We start from the raw sequence: 24,767 nt of genomic DNA on the forward strand, positions 1-24,767 counted from the left end.
CAACACCCCACTATATCTACCGCCTTGCCTCTTTGTCAGTGGGGGGATTTTTTTACACAGAGGCCTTAACACCTTCAGGGCCCCTGAGAACAGTTTCTGGGTCCGCCCTAGGACTCTTAAACAAATACTTATGAGCTTGGGCACCCTGGTACCTATCAGGTTTAACTTCCTAAGCCTCTGCCTTCAATCAAAAGTGCTCCCTCATGGAATGCAAGAGTCTGAAAATATGAAAAATCAGAGGAGGAAAAATCCGAGGGGAGGCTTGAACATCACAATCCATCCACATCAGAATCACCCTGCAAAGGATACTCCTGCACAGTCTTCCACACCCCCTTGAACTGAACCCAAACTAAAACTGTCTGGTTCCAATCACCTGGGCCTCTTATCAGGAGGGCCATAGAAACTCTAATCCTGGTAATCAAATCTTCTGCATTTTAAGCATATGTTTCTTAGGTACAGAACTCAGCAATGGAAAACGAAGAACATCTGAGACTAGGTTGAAGGAATGAATTTACGAACACCAGTGTAACACCAACAAAAGGAACCCCAATAACGCTCTGGCAAGACATGTTTTGGACAAGGAAAGTCACACAATTAAGTTCGTAGTTATATAAGGATTAAAGGAGGGAATGAGGGGAGGCCCATGGGTACAGTTATTGGAACTAAGGGAATTATATTGGCAATTGACTTTGAATGCCCATGGCTGGCCTGGACTTAATGAGTACTGTTCCACTGCACCCCTTTTGAAATTCAAAGCATTGACTAGGTAATGGAACAGAGGTGGGGCGAATGGTACAATAATACCTCTGGCCCCTCCCCTTCACTATGGTTTTGCACTTTAAACACCCTTTTTATATTTTAAATGCACAACACACTAACAAATAAAGCTATTTATGTGAACGTTATACTTAACACACATTTCTTTCCTCCAATTCAAGCTCCTTCAGGGAAATGACGTATGACATACATTTTTTTATACTCTTACTGAATGCCCCTATTGCCATTACCATTAGTTTTAATATATTTTACCATCTCACTGCATGCATTGAATGTTGAGTTATTTTTAGGTATTAGGTTTTTGGAGCAATTTTTATGTAAACGATTTTAACATAGTTATGGTTTACATGGTTAACGAATTAAACATTCATTTTAATGTGATTTTTATTTAAGATTTTTTACAGAAAGTACTCTATATATATATATATATATATATATATATATATATATACACATACATAAATATATATATATATATATATATATATATATATATATATATACATAAAAGCAATCTGTTTGATACAAAAAGTTTACAGTATTCTACCTGGCTTGCAAGATTACACGCTGTCAAGATGAAGCGCACTTAAATCTTCCCAACACTAGATGGCACTGTGATACTACTTTGTCTAGGAATGGTTAGTGACACTCCTTCTTGAAAACTCAAAGAAGTACTGTCATTGCTCATGGATGTGTGTATAAAACCTTTGTAACTTAACTGTTTTTATATTCTGAAGAAGTTCCGATTAGGGACAAAAGTGCTTAATATATATGTAATTTACTTGTTCTGGTTTTATTTGGTTTACCAAATAAAATATTGCTGCTCACGACCTTCTGCCTTTGATTTGTTTTAGTTTTGGAGCCTTTTGGATACTGTACCCATGTAACCAAGGTGAAATGCTTGCACTTATGATACTGCCTAGACTCAATGTTCCTGTCCCATACAACAGAGGAAGTGCCTGTGAATATACTGGTTCATGAATTAAAGACAAACTGAATAACTGGTAGGATTATATTATTTTGGGCATCAAACAGGACATTTACAATAAAACACATTACAGTAAGCACCCCATTGCATGAAAATGAAAGAAAGAACTGAAAGCATGGGAATAAGAACATGCTCCTAGACTTCTACTGGAATAGCACAGCTTATTTAGCACATGAATGTGTGCCTGTGGGGTGCATAAATTTGATAACTCTGTCAAAATATGGACGAGGATCTCAAGAGGAAGATCCTGTAACATACTATAAAGGGCCTCTCAAATTAAGACCAATGTTGGCAGTGTGGTAGCATTACCACTAGAAGAGGAAGCCTTTTCCAGAGTTATCACTGGTGGTATCTCTGCAGACTCATTCCATGACTCTGGTAGGCCCTCTGGGTACAGGAATAAAAAGAGGATGAAATTGAATTTACACCAGTATCCTGAAGCCTTTTTGAAGGTTACCTCTGAAGCCACACAAAATCAATTTGACAAAATGTGTACTAGCTGAATGGATCTTCTGCTGACTGTTACTATGTTTGTTGCTAGGGATAGGTGGCTAGAGATGTAGGGGAAGTTCTCAGTTATTTATTTATTTACTTATTTATTTATCATTTGTTAACCAGGAAAGTCAGACTTGGAACAAGGCCAATTTTCAGCAGAGTCCCGGGGAGAAAAGCTCCAGATGCATGTCTTTGTAACGTGGGAGGAAACCGGAGCACCCGGAGGAAACCCACACGAACAGAGGGAGGACCTGCAGACTCTGCACAGAAGGCACCCCAACCAAGAATCGAACTGGAGAACCTCATGCTGTGAGGCGACAATGCTACCACTGCACCACTGCATTGTCCAGTTCTCTTGAATCTATCCTTCACAGTTTAACTGTTTAAGATTTATCTGCGAAAACCTGAACAGGATGACAAAACACCTTTGTCTTCCAAAAGACAACCAAGAGACATGGACTTTGGCAAGCATTTATAAACTTATTCAGCAGAGCTCAGAGATCTTTCTTGGAGTGTCAATTATAAGAAGCCTTGAAAACTCTTAATTTTTAATACATATGACCAAGAATGAAGAGCTGTCCATCCATTTATATTGTACCACACATTCAATGAAAAATAAAGATGAGCAATGCAGGAGTAGTCAACACACTTTAGTAAATGTCATACATTTTAGTAGTGCACAATGACTTAATTCAAAAAAAGGTACAACAGAGAAATGCACAATGGTTTAAACCAGAACAAAAAGCAAACCAAACAGAACTGCTGTATTTTCAGACCTAGAATCAGATTTTGTGTTGGAAGTAGTAATCTTTTAACTGTCTGCATGAAACAAGGTACTGATCTAAGACATGAGAAGTGTTCAAGTAAAACAGTGTTGAGTGACCACTGTTTACAAGCTGAAATAAGTGCATCTTTAACCACTTTAGGGAATGCTAAGAGCCATCTAAGTCTTGCAACAGCCACAGGACTTTACTGTCTGTGTGGCACTGCAGATAAATCATGCCGATAACTTCAGCAAAGTTACATTGTGCCGTCACCCAGAATGATACTCCAATACAAACAGAAAATGATTGACCTGAACAATTGGCTTAGTTTCTATTATTGTCATTCCAGGGGGATCCAGTACCTGACAACCTGGGAAGATATGATCGACAGACCACAATGCTTTGCCAGAGATTGCCTGCATCTGTCTCACCTGGGCTTCAGGCTTCTGGCAAAGGTTCTTGCCTCCCCATACAGTGCTTTTTTTTACGAAAAGTAATGAGGTTAAAACTACCAACAGAAAAATTTCAACAAAGCACAAATTAAAGGTCATGCTGCTAAACACTAGGAGTCTAACATGAAACTGCACTCACTGCAAGCATTCCTAACCCTGGAAAATGCTGACATCTGTGCAGTCACAGAAACCTGGTTCAAAGCTGTGGAGAGCATCCCAGCCTTACCTGGTTACTCATCCTATCATATAGCCAGACCCCAAACTGTGGGCAGTAAAGCCAAAGGAGGTGGAGTTTCAATATACATTAAAGATATAAAGACCTCCGGGTCTATATTAGAACACTGAACTTTCAAAATTTCGAGTGTTCTAATATCTAACCCTATGAATCGAAAATTTAAAACATCGAACATACAGAACAGAATTTTTTTTTCCTAGAGAAAACATTTGCTGTTCCAAAACACATACACACAACACAAGCACACCAAACAAACAGCAATCCACACACATACACATACTCTTACACCTAACCCTACACTAAACTATACATATACACCACTAACTATCCACTTACCTTAAACCAAACCCCTAAGGTCCGTCACTATCGCACAATCACCTCACCCGCGCCCTAACCCTCACGTCCACACAATCGCACACTTACCTGACCCGCGCCCTAACCCTAACTCACCTAACCCGCCCTAACCCTCAAGTCCACACAATCGCACACTTACCTGAACCCAACCTGTAACTTTCCAGCACAACGCTGAAAATACTGAAGCAACAGAAACGGACAACCAAATTCTTTCCCTTTTCTTCAATATTTTCAGCGTTCACTGAAAACGGGTCGATATTAGAACACTCGAAATTTTGAATGTTCGGTGTTCTAATATAGACCCCAGACCTCCAGGCTGGTCAAACAGTATGACGCACAGGAGACACTCCAGGTGCAGTTAACCATTGACAAGACCTCCTATTCAAATCTGTCTCAAGATGCCCAATCTGCCTATTTGGACCTGTTCGAATCTATCAAGATTTAACCCTTTACCTTGATCCTGGATGATTAACTTCCCAAACACAGACTGGAAGAACTATTCATGCCAGACACAAACGCCCAGAGATTCTTTGATTTTTGTCAATGCAAATGCCTTGGAACAGCTAATTAATACCCCCACAATGGGTGATGATATCTTGGACTTTGTATTAACCAACATGAGTAACCACTGCAGCATCCCTATAGTATCATCCTCCCTGGTAAGATCTGACCAAAAACCGGTCACTTTCGAAGTCACCATCTCCCCCAGCCCCCTCTAGTTAGGATCAGATATAAAAACTTCTCCAGAGCTGATTCCAGCCTCCTGAAGTTTGGTATAAACAGCATCACAGTCCCCTCCCCCTCTATAGGAACTGGCAGAAATATCCAAAACGACACCAAAGCACTATACGAGCATTTATACAGATGCATGGAATCAGGAATACCCGACATGACTAAGTCAACCTTCGCAAGGAAGAGTAAACCTATCTGGTGGACATATGCAATAAATAAACTCTGTAATAAAAGGAAAAAAATTGCTGTCCAAGACCAAGAAGGAGTAGGTGCCCAACTGGAAGCAATGTCTCCTTTGCCTGATAAAGCAAATAAGAGCAATAGTGAAATCCTCCAAAGCAAACAGAGTCCAAACTGGCTACATCTACTAGAGACAATCATAAGGCCTTCTTCACATATGTCCGCAACCTCAAAGGAAGCTCCCAGATCTGTTCAGAACTGGTGGTCAAGGACACCACATATACAAATGGCATAGATATAGCAAACTTGCTGGATGACAGATTCAGTGAAAACTTTACCCCTTTGTCCCTCCATCAGTAAATCAGGACATCCCCAGTACCTGCCCCCTTCCCCTTATATCTAGGGAACAGGCCATCACTGCTCTTTCAAAGGCAAAAAAATACAGCCTCCATGGGACCCGATAACATCCCAGGCTGAAACCTACGTGAACTCAAGCAGGAAATTGCAGCGCCATTAGGCACCCTATTCAACCAAAGCCTGAGTAATGGCTTTATTCCAGTTGAGTGAAGGACAGCCATTGTCATCCCTTTACACAAAGGTGGAGTGTCCACCGATCCAGGAAATTATAGACCCATCAGCTTAACTAGCCTGATCTGCAAGGCCATGGAACAGATTATCATGGACCTCATTAACAAGGACATTGGCAACCTCCAAACACTTGATCCCTCACAGTTTGGTTTTGTCAAGGGGAGGTCATGTCTGCTAAATTTGGTCGACTTCTTTGAGACAGTCACCAAAGCCATGGACGAGGGGAAGACGGTGCACACCGCCTACCTTGACCTGGCCAAAGCCTTTGACACTATTCCCCACTCAGGCATAATAGATAAACTCTCTCAATTAGGTATCAATCCATATGTTACTAGATGGGTAGCAAACTGGTTCACTGACAGAACCCATGTAGTCAAAATAGGGGAAGCCACCTCAAGCAGTATACCCGTAACAAGTGGCATACCCCAGGGTTCGGTCTTGGGGCCTCTGTTATTTGGGATATACTTTTCTGATGTGCAGGCCAAAACCAGTGGGCTATGGCTGACCAAGTTTGCAGATGACTGCAAGCTGGGTGCTGTCATCAATTCCCCTAATGATGTGGACATCCTCCAAGAGGGTCTCACTCATACAAATGACTGCTGCCAGAAACATTGCCTCAAGCTGAATACCAAAAAATGCATCATCATCCCCTTTGGGGAGAGTGACATCCCCACAAATTATCACATTAATAACAATGTCCTAAGCACTCAATCAGTCTTGAGGGATTTGGACACCCAGGTTGACAGCAACCTGACTTCTGACCACCATGTTGCTTCCGTGGTACGGAAACCCTTCTACATAGCCCACCTCATAAGTAAGAGTATCTCATCCAGGGACAAGGAAGTTATAACATTCCTGTATTCTTCCCTTATAAGACCCATTATTGAGTACAACGTACCTTTTTGGCATGTACCTCGCAAAGCACATGCAGCAGCTGGAGAGACCACAGAGGTTCGTCACCAGGATAATCTAGGGCCTCAAACATCTACCATACACAGATAAGCTAAAAGCCCTATCCCTCTACTCAGTTTCATATAGACTCCTCAGAGCTGACCTCTGTCTGGCATGCAAGGCGATCATGGACCCTACCTTGATGGGACTGCTACAGATCCGCAAGTCAAGCTCCACTCAAGTAACCTGCAACCTGGTCTGTGACATCAACAAGAATTGTTGGCAGGACAGATTTGTGTCCCAGAGACTCATTCATCTATGGAATAGACTCCCTCTCCACATCAAGCAGAGTATCTCTTTACCCCTTTTTAAGTGCAACCTGGATAACTGTTTGGGAAACGAAAATATACCTTTGGGATTACACCCATGTCCCTGCTGGACAGGGGCATTAGGTGCTGATTTCTCTAAACATGGGCTAAACTCTTGGCTAAGCTTATAAGGGCCTCAGGGCCAACAGCCTAGTAACCTCCTATGAAGGATAAAGTCAAAGGCCTTTCTCAGGTCCGCAGCAGTCACGTAGAGATCCTTCTATTCCAGACACTTTTCCTATATCTACCTGGTATTGAAAATTATGTCTCTTAACAGTGAGGTGGACTTCAATCCACAATGAGAACTTTTTTGTAAACCAGTAATATACTCAATACCACTGCCCTCCATCTGTCTGTTAATACAAACTCTCTGGTGCAGTCTCTCACATTCATTTACAGGGACTTGCACCAGTCAAGCTACATACAGTATGGAACACAATCCACTGTGATGGTTTTCATCAGGAATTAAAAGTATTTCCCAAATATGTCTTAAGTAAATGCTGCAGCCTAGCCTTAGAGCTGTCAAGCCTTAATATGGGACTAAATCACACTCACTGTGAATTGCAAACCATTTTTTCTTTATTTTTCCTACTGCTGGATGCCTATATAAGGATGACAGATGCACATTTGTGCATGTTATTCCATGTGCAGTCTTCCATCCTTTGTTCTAAGTATCAGTAATGAAGCATAAATTACTGTTTCTCTTTTTCTTATCTTATGTTTACCCCTGCTGTCTGTCAGCCATCAGCCTCCTCCCAGCCAATCGGCTCATTTGATCCCTTTCTCTGGGGCAAGGTTCAACCAAGAGGGACCTCTATTTAGACAGCCATAAGGGAAAGCTTGTACTTTTTGTCCTTTTTTTCCCTAGCCCTAGTTACTTGGCTAAACACTGGGAAGGGCCACCTCAGTTCTGTAAAGGGACCTTTCCTCTAAGCAGCCCTTCCCCCTCCCCCCAGGTCACAAGTAATGGTTTCCACCACAGAGATCACACTGTTTAGTGTGTGCGAACCTCACCTACATCCCCTGGGAGAGACAGGCAAGTCATGCCCATTCAGTGCTCTTTCTTCCTACCTGACTCCTCCAGTGCCAGGGCCATTAATCACACCCTGATCACAGTAAGGGCTCTCTCTCTCCCTCTGTGCCATGAAGCCATGTTACTGTCTCTCTTGTGGAGGAGACAAAAAGCAATGAGATGTTCTATTCTTCAGCAAGCTTCCTGTATTTTTGGGCTGCTGAGGAAATCATAAACAGAATCAGAAAGAAACTGAACTCCTGAACACCTAAACTCATAAATGGGGTCCTTAAATGTAACAAGTCAGCAACTCATAAGAGTCATATTAAAAACTCCCTCCCTAACCAAATATTCTGAGAGCCACAGTGGATGTAGCTGCCTAGTTAAGAAATAAAAACAGAAGAGATTTATGAATACCATTTCTTAAAACTACATTTTTACATCAACAAGCAATTTATATATAAACATTTTATCACCAACATCCACAACACTAACTACTCACATACAACATAATTGAAATAGTTACTCCAACATCTCACCATTCCTATTAGTAATCAACACACCCTATATCTAGCAAAACCACACTTCACCACCACAAATACTAAACTGAAATTAACACAACACTACTCACATATACCTTTACTAAAAACACTCCAACCACAAACACTAATACATCTTCTAGTATTAACTCAGTGTAGAGAGGTTCACCGCAATTCTGGGCCAAATAACTTGCCAAAAAACACTAATTCGTCTAAAACCTGTGATTTATATTTTGTAACAATTAATGGACGAAGCCTCTGCAACAAAATTACTGAATTCCAGTCTTGGCTTTGTCATCATACACCAGACATAGTAACAATAACTGAAACCTGGCTTAAAACACATATCAGACTCCAAAATCCTTCCACCAGGTTACAACATTCTTCGTAATGACAGAAACCATAAAAAAGAAGGAGGTGTAGCCTTAATTTATAGAGACTCCCTAACAATAAATATACATCCGAAACCTGTCCCCACTTTCAATGGTATGGAAATCCTAATAACATCCCCCACTTGGAAGACTTCCTATGTTGGATTAACCAAAATATCTCCCAAGAAACTATTATTCTAGGAGACTCTAACATCAACTGGCAAAACCTAACCTCCAAAGCTCCTACTACCAGCATTAACCTCCATACTTTCACACAACTTATTACAGAGCCTACATGTGCTTTAAACACCCGAGCAGAATCTATATTAGACTGGATTCTATTATCTCACCCCCACTTCTACTCCAATACCGGCACCCTTCCAAACACTCTAAGTGACCTCCTACCTGCATACACCCATAGAACCTAACTACACATCCCCAAACCTCAAACATAGAAATCTATCAGGGAACTCACCAATTTTAACCAAACATATTTATCACTACCCTACAAGCTCAAAACTGGTCCCCATTAAAAACACTGCCCCTGGATGACGTTGTACATTATTTTAATAGCATCTTTCTTAGCACAATTAAACAGCTTAGCACCTCTTCATACAAAACCTAACCATGCTCCCTGGCTAACAAAGCATACCAAGCAAACCCTCCTGTCTAGAGCCAAAGCCTGGAAAAATATGGAAAAACTATAGCAAATGAGCAAAACTATAAACAACCTAGAAATACTGCAAAATAACTTATCATAACTGATAAGAAAACCTATTGCTCCTCACAACTATCCTCCCAAAGTAATAATCAAACAAAATCTGGAAATGTGTATCTTCCCTGCTTAATCCAGGTAACATTCAAATCCATCACCCTCTCCCAACAAAGACCCTCACCAGATAGCACAAATATTTAACGCACTACACCTTTCTAAACATACTGGAAAATATTAAGATACAACCAAACATCCTAATACTGGGTGATTTCAACTACCTTGCCATTAACTGGGAAAATTACTCGAGTACCAACACCTTTTCCCAACGGTTCTTGGAATTCATAAATTCCAACTCCCTGGATCAACTAATCCATTGCCCCACCAGGGGCTCCAATATCTTAGACCTGGTCATTACCAACATGGGAGACAGATGCTCCACACCAGTGGTCACGCCCTCATTGGTCAGGTCTGACCATAAGCAAATCACCATTGACATCCACATCCCACCCCCCAGAAAGGAAACCTCCGTAAAAAACTTCTCCAAAGCCAACTTCATGCTATTCAAGTCTGAGGTGACAAACTTCATGACATCCATGCAGACGGGAGCTGAAAGTTCGACTGCTGACTCCTACACTAAGGCACTGTACGAGCACATCCACTCGTGCATGAATCGTGCCATCCCAAACAGAATCAAGACGCTCTTCTCCAAAAAAGGAAGCCAATCTGGTGGTCCTTTGCCATAAACAAACTATACAACAGAAGAAAGAAACTGTTGCAGAAAAGAGGAAAATCCCAGGATGCAAAAAACTCCCTTATCAGCCTCACTAAGAAGCTGAGAGCCTTCATAAAATCCTCCAAAAGCTAGTTATGAAAATAAAAAATTGCCAAAGATTCCAAAGACAACCACAAGGCATTCTACAGTTATTTCAAGAATCTAAACGGCAATGCTCAGATATGCTCTGAGCTACAACAGAATGGCATTAAATATACTGATACCAAGGATATTGCCAATATTCTGGCAGATTGATTTAGTGCCAACTTCACCCCCTCTCACCCCCTAAAGGGCCCATCTCAATACCAAAAGATTGCCAAATTCCGGTAATGGCCACACAGGTAGAAACCGCACTCTCCAAAGCTAAGAATACAGCATCCATGGGACCAGATGACATCCCGGGCTGTGTACTACATGAACTACAAAATGAACTGGCACCTCACCTAAGTGTCATGTTTAATCATAGCCTCACCTCAGGCTTCATGCCCACTGAGTGGCGCACAACTACAGTCATCCACCTCCACAAGGGGGGATCCACCTTGGATCCTGGGAACTAGCGTTCCCATCAGTTTGACAAGCCTGATCTGCAAGGGCATGGAACTTATAAACAAAGACATTGGCAACCTTCAAACACTGGACCCCACCCAGTCTGGGTTCGTGAAGGGACGATCTTGTCTCCTGAAACTGACTGACTTCTTCGAATCAGTCTCCAGAGCTGTGGGCGAGGGTAAGGCGGTCCCATACAGCCTATCTGGACCTTGCTAAGGCCTTTGGCACCATCCTCCACTCTGGAGTCATAGATAAACTTACTAAGCTGGGCATAAATCCCTACGTCACTCGATAGGTTGCCAACTGGCTTACTGACAGAACCCAGACTGTAAAAGTAGCTGACTCCAAATCCAGCTACAGACAAGTGACAAGTAGAGTACTTCAGGGTTCAGTACTGGGACCGCTCTTGTTTGGCATCTACTTCTCTGAAGTACAGACCAACACTAAGGGACTCTGGCTAACAAATTTTGCAGATGACTGCAAACTGGGAGCCATTACTGAATCCCCAAATGATGTGGATATTCTACAAAAGGGCCTTACAGAAACAGATGCTTGGTGCCAGAGCCATGGGATCAAGCTTAATGCCAAGAATTGTATAGTGTATAGTTATCCCCTTTGGGAAAAACCATGTACCCATGAATTACCACATAGGTGGCAGTACACTAAACACCGAAAGTGTGATGACAGACTTAGGGATACAGGTGGACAGTGGTCTCACCTTCGATAACCACATCGCCACAGCAGTCAGGAAATCCTTCTATGTGGCACACCTCATCACTAAGGGCTTTTCATCCAGAAAAAAAGAGGTCATTGTCCCACTGTACTCATCCCTCACTGGACCCATTATAGAGTACAATGCCCCGTTTGGTATGTACCTCACAAGACATCTGCAACAGCTGGAAAGGCCGCAGAAATCCCTCACTAAAATAATCACAGGCCTAAAGCAGATGCACTATGCTGACCGCCTAAAAATACTCCAGCTATACTCTGTGGCATATCGTGTACTCAGAGGCGATCTCTGCTTAACATACAAGGCCATGTCAAACTCTGAGCTGCTGGACATGCTCCACTTAAAGAAATCCCAATCCCTCAGAGCCACACGCTCCAGGGATCTAACCCTTGTCATCACAATGAACAAAACATGCTGGATGGATAGGTTCCTGACCCAGAGACTCCCCATACTCTGGAATAGACTGCCCATACATGTCGAGCAGAGCGCCTCCTTGGCCCTCTTCAAAAGGAACCTTGACGATTGGATGGGAGATAGGAAATTCACCCCGGGGATCATGTCAGTCACCCTGCTAGACAGGGGTCCAGGGAAGTAAATATTGTGGAAAGAAATATCCAGGGAATTGTTATGGCTAGGCTTGTATAGGCCCTAGGACCGATAGCCTAGTACCAACCTATGAATACCCACTTCATTGACACCATCCAAAAACTAGTCAAGGATTCATCCTCAAAAAACAACCCTAATTTCCAAAATACCATACAAACAGACCCCATATCTACCCTCTATACACACTATGGTTCCCTCTAATAATAATCGACCCAATCCTCCTTTTTCACCACAACCAGTACCTACATCCCTAATTCTAAAATTGCTAACTAAACTAAAGACCTGCTCACTATTCGCTAATAATCTACCACCTGCATACTTACAACTTCCGGCCAGAGCTATAGCTTACTCTGTTAGTATTCTTAGAATCATTCAATCTCTGAATCTTATGTGCCCCAGCTATGGAAAAAATCCTTTACAACTCCACTACACAAATGTTGTTGTTGTGTCTTTCGGCTTTTTCCTGGTTATGGGTCGCCACAGCGGAACTCCGGTCCGCCAATGATTGGCAGTAGATTTTTACGTGCCGAGTTGCCGGCCCTGACACGCAGCCTTCAATGAAGGTATGCCCATTCATGCATGTCTCCACACCAAAGACGGTCTAGCTGAGAATCGAACAGACTACACAAATGTGGTAATATTCACAATCTCTCAAACTACTGGCCAATCTCCATTCTCTCTCCGCTATCAAAAATCCTACAAAAATGTATACAAACGTAACTAATCACCTTATTAACAACAACCTCCTAGCTCCCACTCAACATGGTTTCCACCCTGGTCATAGCATGACCACAGCTTTACTTCTTCTTTACTGACACTGTGGATAAAGCTCTTGATGTTGGTCTATCAACTTTGTACGTCTACTGGACCTATCAAAGGCTTTTGACACAGTATCACACCCTAAGTTATTAAATACTTAGAAAAACTTGGATGCTCTCCAAGTATAATAACTTAATTTTCCTCTCACCTAAATGATAGACAACAATCGGTTAGATAGCAAAACCAATAATCAGAGTATTTGGCAAACCTAGGTGTCCCCAAAGGGTCCCATTTTAGGACCACTACTCTAATATATTCATTAATGATCTAAATAAATCCTCCTAACAAAGCATATTGATATGCTGATGATTCAACTATCATGTCCTCCAACAATTTCGCTAACCTCCAGATGATCACCCAAGATGCATTCACCTCCATAGTCTTCTTCTTCTTCTTTCGGCTTTTTCCCGGTTAGGAGTTGCCACAGCGGATCACCTGTCCACTCATGATTGGCAGTGGAGTTTTACGGTGTCAAGTTGCCAGCCCGGCACCCAACCTTCTACAGAAGGCACACACACGCACGCACTCACACCTAGGGCCAATTTAGAGTGTCCAATCCACCTACAGCATGTCTTTGGGATGTGGGAGGAAACCGGAGCACCCGGAGGAAACCCACACGACCACAAGGAGGACATGCAGACTCCACACAGAAGGCACCCCAGCCGAGGATCGAACCGGAGAACCTCTTGCTGTGAGGTGGCAACGCTAACCGCTGCACCACCGTGGCCACCCGCATTCACCTCCATAGTAACTTGGCTAAATGATGCCCAGTTAATGCTGAACCACAAAAAACTGAACTGCTACTATTTTCATCAAAATCTTCAGCTGCAGACTTCAAGATTTTTTTCAAAAAACTGGAAATTGAACAGGTGCAATATGCAAAACTTTTAGGAATCACTATTGATAATAAACTCTCTTTTGAGCAACACATACTCAATAGAGTAAAGAGAACCCATTTCAAACTGGGCAAGCTTTACCGACATAAACTCTACCTAGATAAACAAAGATAAAACTAGCAAACTCTTTGCTTATCCCATCCCTCTTGTAGGGAAGCCCCATTTTCACCAACCTCCATACATCCCTCGGTAATAACTTGCAATTGTGCTGCTACAAGATAGCAAAATTCGCCTCCAACATGCCCAACCACTCACACCACTGCAAAGCTATCTCAAACCTGTCCTGGCTTGAATTTTACTACTATCTCTACTATACTCAATTAACATTTCCTCATAAGATAATTTTCAAACCTGATAGCTGTCCCACACTCCAGTCTATTTTGCACACATACACCCCAACTGGAACCCTCTGCTCCTCAGAAAGGACCCTTTTAAATGTAGCTAAACTCACAATGCCTATATTCATATAATATTGCCAAACTATGGAATAGCCTTCCCCTCATATATATTACTCAACCTGACTCCCTAACAGCCTTTAAAGCTGCACTAAAAAACACTTCTTAAATAATCCCAGCTGTACCTGTGAAATACAGTGTAAGCCCCTTAACTTCACACACTTAACTACTCAGATTCTGCTTTTAACCCTCTCTGATATCATTTTCCTTTCTCATCTAAATCAGTGTTTCTCCTACCTATGATATGTATCAATTTTACTAAGTTTTAGGATTACTCTCCTGTGGATTGAAAGTATGTTATAGTATACTAAAGTATATAACTATTCTTCTGTGATTGAAAGTATGTTAGTAAGTATTCATACATATATCTTTCACTTTGTATTTGTTCTGTATAATATTTGATTAACTGTGGAGCTTTTCTCCCAGGGCCTCCACTGAAAATGGGATTCTGACCAAGAGCCTCCATTGAAAATGGGTTTCTGACCCAGTGGACTTTCCCGGTCAACAAATGTCAATAAATAAATCACTTAATGAATTCCTTTGGTAATGCTATTAGGCAAAGTTATATTTTTAACTCACCACAGGGCAACAAAGGTCACACATACAAGCTACAGCTTACAGACCTTTGAACCTGAAATTATCCACAAAACAAGCACACAATGAAACTGTTATGGATGCAGTTGTATCTCATAAGTGAAATCTAGTGTAACATGCTAAAAGTACAGATATCTTCCAATTTTAACAATGTACTGGAGTGTTCCTAAAGAACACAACATGCTACACAACTTACCTAAAGAAGCTAGATCAGAGTACTGTCCACTAAGAGCAAAGAAATCTACAGCTATCTGCTGCCCAGAGCAATCCAAGGCTAGTTTCTTGTAAAAATCGGTTGCTGGAGAAAGATGTTGTATTTCCTAAGACAATAAAAGTTCAATTAATCTCAACATACATTATCAGTATTATAAGGTTACAGCAAGTTTGCAGTGTGTAAAACGTTTACAGAAACATTTTTATGTCCTACCAAAGGCCAAAAAAAAAAAAGGGGTCTGACTAAGCCAAGATAAATAAATCTATTATTTATTCATTCATTTATTCATATGTATTCATATGACTGGCATGGCTGCCCCCCCCCCCCCCCCCAAGGAAAAATCATCACCTCATTCAAAAGTTCATCCTAATATATATTTCTGTCTTCACGGTATAGAGACAGTTTAAAGATGACAAAGCACAGTCTAGAAATATAGTGTTTTTATTAGCTGTGCAACACTGGATCAGTAGTAGTCATCAGTATACATAAACAGAAAGGAAACAGGTGTAATAGTACAACACATAAACAGGAAGAAGAAAAAAATATGATTATTAATAGCATAAGAGTGACAACACTGTCTATCACATGTAAACATGATAACAACATAGTTCATTGCAGTTTTGTCAAATTCATGTTGCCTTGTCAATGGTAATTTCATTGAGTGCCATTATTCCAAATCCATAATGCTCAACAATTTCATAGATAAACAAACCTTTTTTTTAAGGGAGACAAGCAAAGCTTTTCAACTTACATATACTAACTCCACGCTCACACAAAAGTGAGGAAAACGGCAAATTTAATGATTGTTGAATATGGTTTTCAGTGATATTCCTTAACAGCAAAGGCCCTCACATAAATAACAGTGGTATACTTGACTTGTTCCCCTTATATCTTCATTTCTGTACAACTGGATGTATCAGGTACACATGTAACTTACACACATGGCTTTGTGGACATTTTGATATGTAACTCACTCCACTTTAATATGCGATCAGCTGTATACCCATAATCCGTTAAGGAGAGTTTGCAAGATTTTCTCCCACATGTATTTCTACAATTCAGCTGTAGTATGTCTACTTGCGAAATACTCTGCTCTATCTTACTACAATATACACAACTGACAGGTACATTTTCATATGTATTCTGATCATCTACTTATATTCTTCTCTGGAAGGTCATTATGATATACCTTAATATACCATGTGGGGCATGGTTGATCACTAAGATTAAGTCCTAGCATGTTTGTGTGTTGTGCAGCTGATATTATATTACATGCCATTATGTACAAAAATTACTCTATTTGCTTTCACGAACTTGCTGTCTAGATGACTGGTAAAAATCAAAAGACAAAAACATTGATACTTGTTCTAGAAAAACACCAGAGCAAGTTTTAACATGGGTCCTGCAGGGCAGAAAGAACTGTTCTCCATGTAAAACCCAAATGCAAACACTGGAAGAGAATTTAACATGGTTCTTGCAAGAAGGACAAGTCATATCTTCTGTGTATGACCAATATAAATAAAGGAAATTCGATCATTCCAGCTTGACCATTTGTAGGATGACCAAACACAAAGTCATCCAAACTGATGAAACACATATACAAATGCATATTATATAAAACAAGATAATACTACATACATCTGTTTGATATACAACAGAGAATGGACAAAAGTGATAATCTAGTAATTCTGCATGCTCATCAGTAGTAAAGAACTTGCTCTTGTTCTTCCTGATTTGATGTTCTAAAAGGTCTCAATGACTATTATCAACTACGAGATCTTTACAGGTTTGCTTTTAAGAGTATGTATAGGCATTTGCATACTTTCAGGCTGGTGCTGCTTTATTACTGATATGCATCACTGCAGTTCAGCAATATATAAACCACACAGCATGTGTATTACACACTTCAGTCAAAAGTCAAACTTTTGTCATTTATCCATTTATTACACAGCTTCCTGCCCACAGCTGTGGTTTATTTAATTAAATTACTATTCAAAGTATTTTACCATTTGCATGCATGGTAAATTACTGCAAGTATAACTCATTTTTGACAGCGGAGTTCACTTCACAAAATACACAGTGCTTTTAAAGTCTTGATGTCTAAACTACCACCACTCACTCACTGGCTATCTGTGCTTAACTGCAACCCTTAAGATTAAGTACAGTACTCCACTGAGTTTCTGCTGACTTTTGAGACTCCCACCCAGACATATAGAACTTTATAAGAGCTATTTGTCTGTTAAAGACATGTATTCAGTGTACTAAGAAGGGATGAGAGGGGATAGATGACCTTATCCTCTAAAAGTTCACATTAAAAATGTATTTTTTCAAATTATGAGAAAAGTAATGTACTAACATTTACCAAATTAAACATTAGACCAAACAACCAATGAAATGAACGGAAAATGGAGAGAGAGAAAATCAAGCTAATGGTTTAGAAGTGGGCAGGTCATGTTTACTAACCTGGTGGACTTCTTTGAGAAGGTCAACACAGCAATGGAAGACAGCAAATGGTTCACATTGCCTAACTTCACCTGGCCAAGGCATCTGACATAATACTCTACTGAGGCACTGCTGGCAAACTTAAGAAGTTGGGTAGAAAGCCATATGTCACCCAGCAGATAGCGAGATGGCACACAAACAGGATGTAGGAAGTTATAATTGGAGAGTCCGCCTCTACAAAGAGGCCAGACACCAGCAGAGTCCCTCAGGGATCAGTCCTGGAAATACTCCTTTTTGCCATCTGCTTCTCTGAAGTCAGTGCCAATGTCAATGGCCTTTAATGGACCAAATTTGTTGATGATTGCAAATTAGGAGCAGTCATAATATTCCCCCACCAACACTAATATTCTCCAAGAAGGGCTGACACAGACAAACAACTGGTGTTATGGCCATGGACTAATACTAAATGCCAAGAAATGCATAATGGCATCCTTTGGGAAGTCAGCCACTCCTGGTAGCTATCATGCTGACAACATGCACTTAAGTGTTAACCCAGTAGTCAAGGACATGAGGACACAGACAGTAGTCTAGCCTTCGACCATTATGTCTCTATGGTCGCAAGGAAGCCATTTTATGTTGTACAACTTACAAAGGTATTGCATCTAAGTCCAAGGAGGTTACTGTTCCACTGTATTTGACACTCATTAGACATATCATTGAGTACAATTCTCCCTTTGGTATGTACTTAACTAGGCACATCCAACAACTGGAACATCCACAGAGGAGGTTCCTTACTAAATGAATACAGGCCATAAACAACATGTCCTATGCAGACTGCCTGAAAGCCCAATCTCTGTATTCTGTCTCCTAAAGGTTGTTGAGGGAAGATCTATGCCTGGCATACAAGGCATCTTCGGACTCCACTCTGATGGTTCTTCTTCATATCCAGAAAACAAACACCACCAAAATTACCCATTCTAAAGACTTAAACCTTGCCTGTGATATAAACAGGACCTACTGGAGATACAGGCATGTATCTCAGAAATGACCTGTTCTCTGGAACAGGTTCATCATACATGTGAAGTACAGTTCTTCCATACCCCAGTTTAAGTGTAGCTTCAACAAATGTTTAAAGAAAAGGAAATGTACCCCTGATTTGCCACTTATCAATCTAATGGACACAGGCAGCCTGTAAATAGATCATCTCTCAGGTCCCCCTCCTTACACTAACAAGGGTACCAAAACCTGTCAGATTTTGGATGCATGGTTAGGCTTAAAAAGACTCTAGTGGTCATTAGTCTAGTACATACCTATAAACCTGGAATAACTGAAAATGGCGTTGTACAGTACAGTATGTCCATGAGCCAAATGTCAATTACTATCACAGGGCAAGCAGTGAGAGAAGCACACTACTTTCATTCAGAGGAACCTTCAAATGCTTGGAAAAAACAAAACATAAAGATCAACACCACAGACCAGAAACTCAACTGATAAAATATTGCTGCAGTGAGTTCATCCCAAGATCAAGCACTACAAAGAATACATGAAGGTGCAAGGTTTGTTGACCTTAACACATTAATGCCACAAGAAAAACATTCAACTACACATGCTAATGGGACAGGTTCATAATCTGTCTTCTATAGCTAAGTGCAATGCAGCTACTGTACTCAGATGTGCAAAGAAAGACAGTCAAATTTTAATGTTTGAATTAACCTACCAAATCTTAATGGTGGTCCTTGGATTAACCAAAGAGAAAAAAAGTGTTACTATATTGCCAAGGAAATATAAAAGATAATGCCATGTTCCAATTAATTTTATACGTACCCTATATCACTTTTATGACGGACAAGTATAGCAAGCACACTTTATTCCTAGAAAAGCTATATTATCTAACATAAAATATTTAATCATACAATGCAAACAACAGATAATCTTGAACAAAAACTAGACAGTAGTACGGAGTATAAGAAATGGCAGACTTCGGTACAACACAGCACCTTTTTTCTCAGCTGCACAATTTTGATACTCTAAAAAAAATTATACCTTTGCAGAAGCTCTCTGATTAGGGTCCTCCCGAGATTTTAACAGCCCAGCTCCTACCGATGGGAGTTGTGTCTGAAACACAGACAAACGACCTCCAGTAGGTGACATTAACTTAAATGCAGCCTGTAAAGCAGGCCCCAAGGCACTCTGAGTTTCCATTGTCTTCAAAAACCTCTGTGGCAAGACTCTTAGCAAGTCTTGTACTAACTGAAAAGGAAAATTGAGAGTGCTTAATTTAAACATTAAAAATGTTTCTTAATCAGAACTAACAATTTAAGAAAAATGAATTTGCCCTGAATCAAATTATTTCTGTAAATCTATCCAGTTTATATAAATGTTATTAGTACTATCAAACAGTTAAAAATGCCTTGCTACTCCGAGAAATGTGGACATGCACACGCTTCCACACATACTTACTGTCAGCGAGGTATAGATGAGCTTCTTGTTTTCTATCCTAGCATTTTTTCACAATTTTGTTTTTAGCCAATTGGAAATAAATGATGTACTTCCCTTTCTAAGCAAAAGTGGACATTAAAGCACTGTATATAACATCAGTAACTTAACTCCTGATGAAGGGCTCATGCCAGCTCAAAAGCTTCAGTAATTGCAAAAATTATGTAGGTCCAAAAGAAGGTATTACATCACATCTGTATTTCAGTGTCTTTGTGAGTCCTTCAAAGTGTAACTTTAATCAATTACACAGCAATAGCGATGGTGTTTATTGGACACTAGTTTAAAAAAAAAATAAAGGCAAAATATGCTTGCCTGATGCAATTAATTATTTACCAAGGTATTCAGGCCACCACAACTTGCATGTAAACAAGTTTCATACTGCTAGTCAAGTGCCACAATTATGTGCATTTTACAGTTTGACACTCAAAACTAATTATTACAGAATTTGCTAAGATGCAGACTTAAATTTCATTTATTCAGCCAAAATGCACAAGTTCCTGAACCTCATATGTTAAAGGAAAAATAATTATTGTACATGTGCATGTAAATCAAACACCTGGAAAAGAAGACATGCTGAGCAGCTAAAAGTAGTAACACAACATGCTTGGATATCAAAAATACTGCTGAGTTTAGAGCAGTCCAACCTTGAAGGGAAAGTTGCCCATAACAGAAGCATTTTCACTTGCTATTTCATGAGATTACTAAAGTCATATATAAAAAAACTTCAAACTTTTTACAAGTGCAGCACAGTCTTACAACACACAGAACAAAGAATCACAATAAAGTACCCAAGGTTACATAGACAAGCAGACAAGGAGCTCTTTAAGACCAACTCTTTCAGCATTCTACTCTGGATTTCATACCACAGTCTAGCTGAAGTGCTTGCTGTAGACCCTATGCCAAGTATATACAGTGTATTCAAAATATACGGACGACCACATAAAGCAAACACATGCCAAATTCTGTCTGCTGGAGTGTGTACTCAGCTTTCCTACAACAGAAGGCAAAGTTGTGCGCAAACCAGGTGAAGTTACCAGTTTGGTAACATTTTTTTCTTTCTCTGATCTGGGAAAAACAAAGGAAAGATTGCTTGGACCTTAACATGGATATTCTAGAGAGATGCACCTTTATGGACCTGAGGACATCTAGCCAGTTAAGAAGCATTTTTTTCTTGGTTGAAAGGCTCTAAAAATAACAGACATGTAAGGGGATATCCTAGTGGATATCCTGGATTACAAATAAACTGTGAAATCATCTTAGTAGAAATCTTTGATTTGTATGCAGAAACATCACTCGTGAGAAACTGCTTAATGCATGCCACAAAGCCTGAAAATCAGAAAAATTTGAAGCTGAACAGATAGATGAAACTCTGATGAAACACTGATTAGAATTTAGGGAACCAGAGTTCAATATATGGCTTGTGTGTTTGACAGAGATGGTAGGGATGATAGGCATGCCTACCCTGGGTGGAAGGCTCATACCGTGGTGGATGGATTGTTCAAATACTGGTGAATGGTAGGGCTTTTAATGATCACCTGTCTGTAGGATAGCGGAGTGGTGTGCTTTCCCACCCTCAAGAAGTTCTGTCATTATGCAGGAAAGGCAGGGCTAAGAAAAAGCCTGGTGAATGCAACGAGTGATGCTGCATGCACCTGCTCTGCTCCATCAGACCCTACTTTCTAGTTCTCCTTCCTGATTACTTGGGCAGTCCCATTTTTGGTGTACTTCCAAATAAATCCTGCACTCTCCTTCCCATTCCTGTTTGGTCAGCAGCCTCAAAACCAGGAGGCAGTACTAGTGTTGGGGAGATGGAGATTTGGAGGGCTGCATGGACTAAGGATGAAAAAAAAATAAAGAAAAGCAACTACTTTTAAAAACTGCATTTTCCATTAGATATAAAGTATGTTACAGAAAGCAAAGATTTGGTCTGAATGTTTAGCAAGTTGTGCAGACAAAAAAAACACACCAGTTCAGTAAACATGTCATGAAGAAAATAACACAACTTCTTCAGAATAATTCAAGTCCTAGTCTTGGAAATTAAAGTTGTGAGATGCATTCGTTACAACAGTAAATATTCAAAATAATACATGCATGACACTGCATTCCTTAATGATGGGTATTACCTATAAATCACAGCCCATTCAGGCAGAAATCAAAGCCATAAACCTCTATATGTAGCTTTATGATAAAACAATGCTTGTGTACGAACCTCTGCAACATCAGTATTAGAACTATGAAATGCTCTTTATTTGTCTAATCACTGTCCATGTATACTGCATTTATTCTTTTCACTACGGATTGTATCATGGCTAAGATGGGTAAAAGGTCTAAGAACTACCAGCTGACAAAGAAATAAAATAAAATAAAAATAAATGTGTGTTAACACCAACCAAGACAAAGAGAACAAAATATATGTTTTGTGTGTGTTTACATGATAGCAATACTGAATTTTGTCGACTACTCAGATGGTCAACAGGTATGCGAGATAGCACAATTCTTGGGGTTGTGAAATATGCCCTTTCCCCAACACTGTATGATCTCAGAATCAATATATACAATGAGCAGAGGGTGTGCAGAAGGGGTTCTGTTGTTGCTCGGTGCAAGTGTAGTAGTTTGCTGACATTTTATGCATAATTTATTTATCCTTTGTTGACTAGGTTAGTCCCAGTAGGTCAGTGGTCGCTTTTCATGGGAGACCTGAGGTGGTGGTTATACTACTAGGGGAAAACTGACCAGGGTATTGAGGAACTTCTTCCACTCTTGTCAACAGGTACCTTGGGATCTTTTACATCTACTCGAGTTACCACCAAATGAAGCAAATGGAACCTCAATTTGTCTCATTCAAAAGGACTATATTACATGCACACACACACACACACACACACACATATATATATATATATATATATATATATATATATATATATATTTAAATACATATATAAAAATGTAATAACCTGCTTATGAAATATGTTTGGATTCATGCATGGGTAAGACATTTTTATTTGTATACCAATGATTAGGGTTACAAGTAACAAACTTCTAAATATATCTCCCTGCCCATAGCACATATAAAAATGATATCCAGCCCTGGCAATGCATGACACATATTCCATTTATCTGTCTTGTTTCTATAGTTTGTAGGAAGATAATAAATTTGTGGGGGGGGGTGTTAAAAAAATATAAGATATAGGAAAAGAAAAGTTATATACTTACCATAATGTTAGATTCATCTTGTCTTATTTTCAACTGGTTCAACATGTGGGTTGTCCGATCTGATCGGATGCATCCTCGGCACCTTATACCAGAGTACTGGATCTGAGCTCTGCCTCCTCCCCTACCCACAATTCCTCTCTCCTATCTGAATTACCTCAGAATGACTTTGTTGACTGATTCTAACTGGTCTTAAAACAATAGGCAGACAATGTCCAGTCGATCACTAGATGAAAAATGACAATTTGGGAGGGGAGTTGAAACAGAGATAAATGAAACAACACAAATCTAACGCAATGCGTAAGTATATAACTTTCATATCTGATACTGTCTATTTTTGTCTGATTCAGCATGCATTTGACAGATTCCCAAGCCACCCAAAAGGGACCTGTGTGGACTCAAGGAAGGACATTCCCCGAATACTGCAGAGCCAAAAGATGTGCAAGTCCTAGACTGCACATTTAACTTATAATGCAATATGAAGGTATGAGTTGTATACCAAGTCGCCAAAGTACATATCACTGATGGGCACTATTTTTGCAAATGCTGTTGAGTTTGCCATAATTCTGGTAGAACTAACCTTAGGTTTAGAATGTAGAGACAGCCCTTTAGACTTATAAATGAAGGAGATAACAATCAGTTAACCATTTTGAGACTGCAACTTTAGACACATGATCTCCCAGATTTGTCTTGGAAAAGGATATAACAATTGGTCAGATTTCCTGAAGTCCTCAGTATGGGTTAGGTAGAACTGGAGTTGCCTATGCATGTCTAAGGCACGCAGTATATTTTCCTTTGTTAGCGAAGTTTGGAAAGAATACTGGCTAATTAAATTGTTAGTTCAGGTTAGATTCTGAAGCCACCTTGGGAAGAAAAGAGGGGTTTGTCCTTAGCAAAACCTTCTCCTTTGAAAATAGGAATGGAGGTTTAAGCAACGAAAAGATAATGTTAGAATCAGGTTGTCACCAGCCAAATGTTGTCAAGGAATAATATTTTATTAAGCGCCATCCTATTATTAGGACTTCATCAGAAGGAGGTTTGCATGACAGTACTTGTAATTCCAACATGTTTTGCTGATGTAATGGCAACCAGAAAACGAAGTTATGTACTCACCATAATGTTCGATCTGTGTCAATCTTCAATTATCCTTTACCTTTGGGTTATGGTTCCAATCCTCGGAAATGGCTCAGCTGTAACAGAGCTTGCGCCAGCCAAAAAAATCTCAGGCTAAGACTCTACCATCAATGCCCTTATCCGCATTACATCAGACTGAGTTTGGAGCTACACAAGAAGAATTTGTAAACATAACTGAAGTTCAAAAACACACAAACACATGACAAACCACAGCACCAAGCAACACACATAGTACACATGCCTGTGTCGCACAGCTTCTAAGGCCCAGTCACAAACCCAACATACTAGTCATTGGAGACTAGAGACATACAGATGTGCCCCTCGCCAGGCTAGATAAGGAGAAAGTCAGAGTAAGTTGCTTGTCAGGTGCTAGAATTCACTATATC

At 40.1% G+C, this 24,767-nt stretch overlaps 1 protein-coding gene across 1 annotated transcript in view; it reads right to left on the minus strand.

Annotated features, from left to right (window-relative positions):
• SEC24A (SEC24 homolog A, COPII coat complex component) overlaps positions 1 to 24,767 on the minus strand; it is a 2,581,543-nt gene that overhangs the window by 853,418 nt on the left and 1,703,358 nt on the right. The window contains exons 13-14 of the mRNA XM_044069234.1: positions 19,582 to 19,788; positions 15,079 to 15,202 (exon numbers count right to left, since the gene is read on the minus strand). Of these exons, the coding sequence (XP_043925169.1) occupies positions 15,079 to 15,202; positions 19,582 to 19,788 (331 nt within the window). The remainder of the gene's footprint in view (positions 1 to 15,078; positions 15,203 to 19,581; positions 19,789 to 24,767) is intronic.

Source organism: Protopterus annectens, chromosome 4.part0 (assembly GCF_019279795.1).
Source record: "Protopterus annectens isolate FY-2018-M chromosome 4.part0, PAN1.0, whole genome shotgun sequence".
NCBI classification, from domain to species: domain Eukaryota; kingdom Metazoa; phylum Chordata; order Ceratodontiformes; family Protopteridae; genus Protopterus; species Protopterus annectens.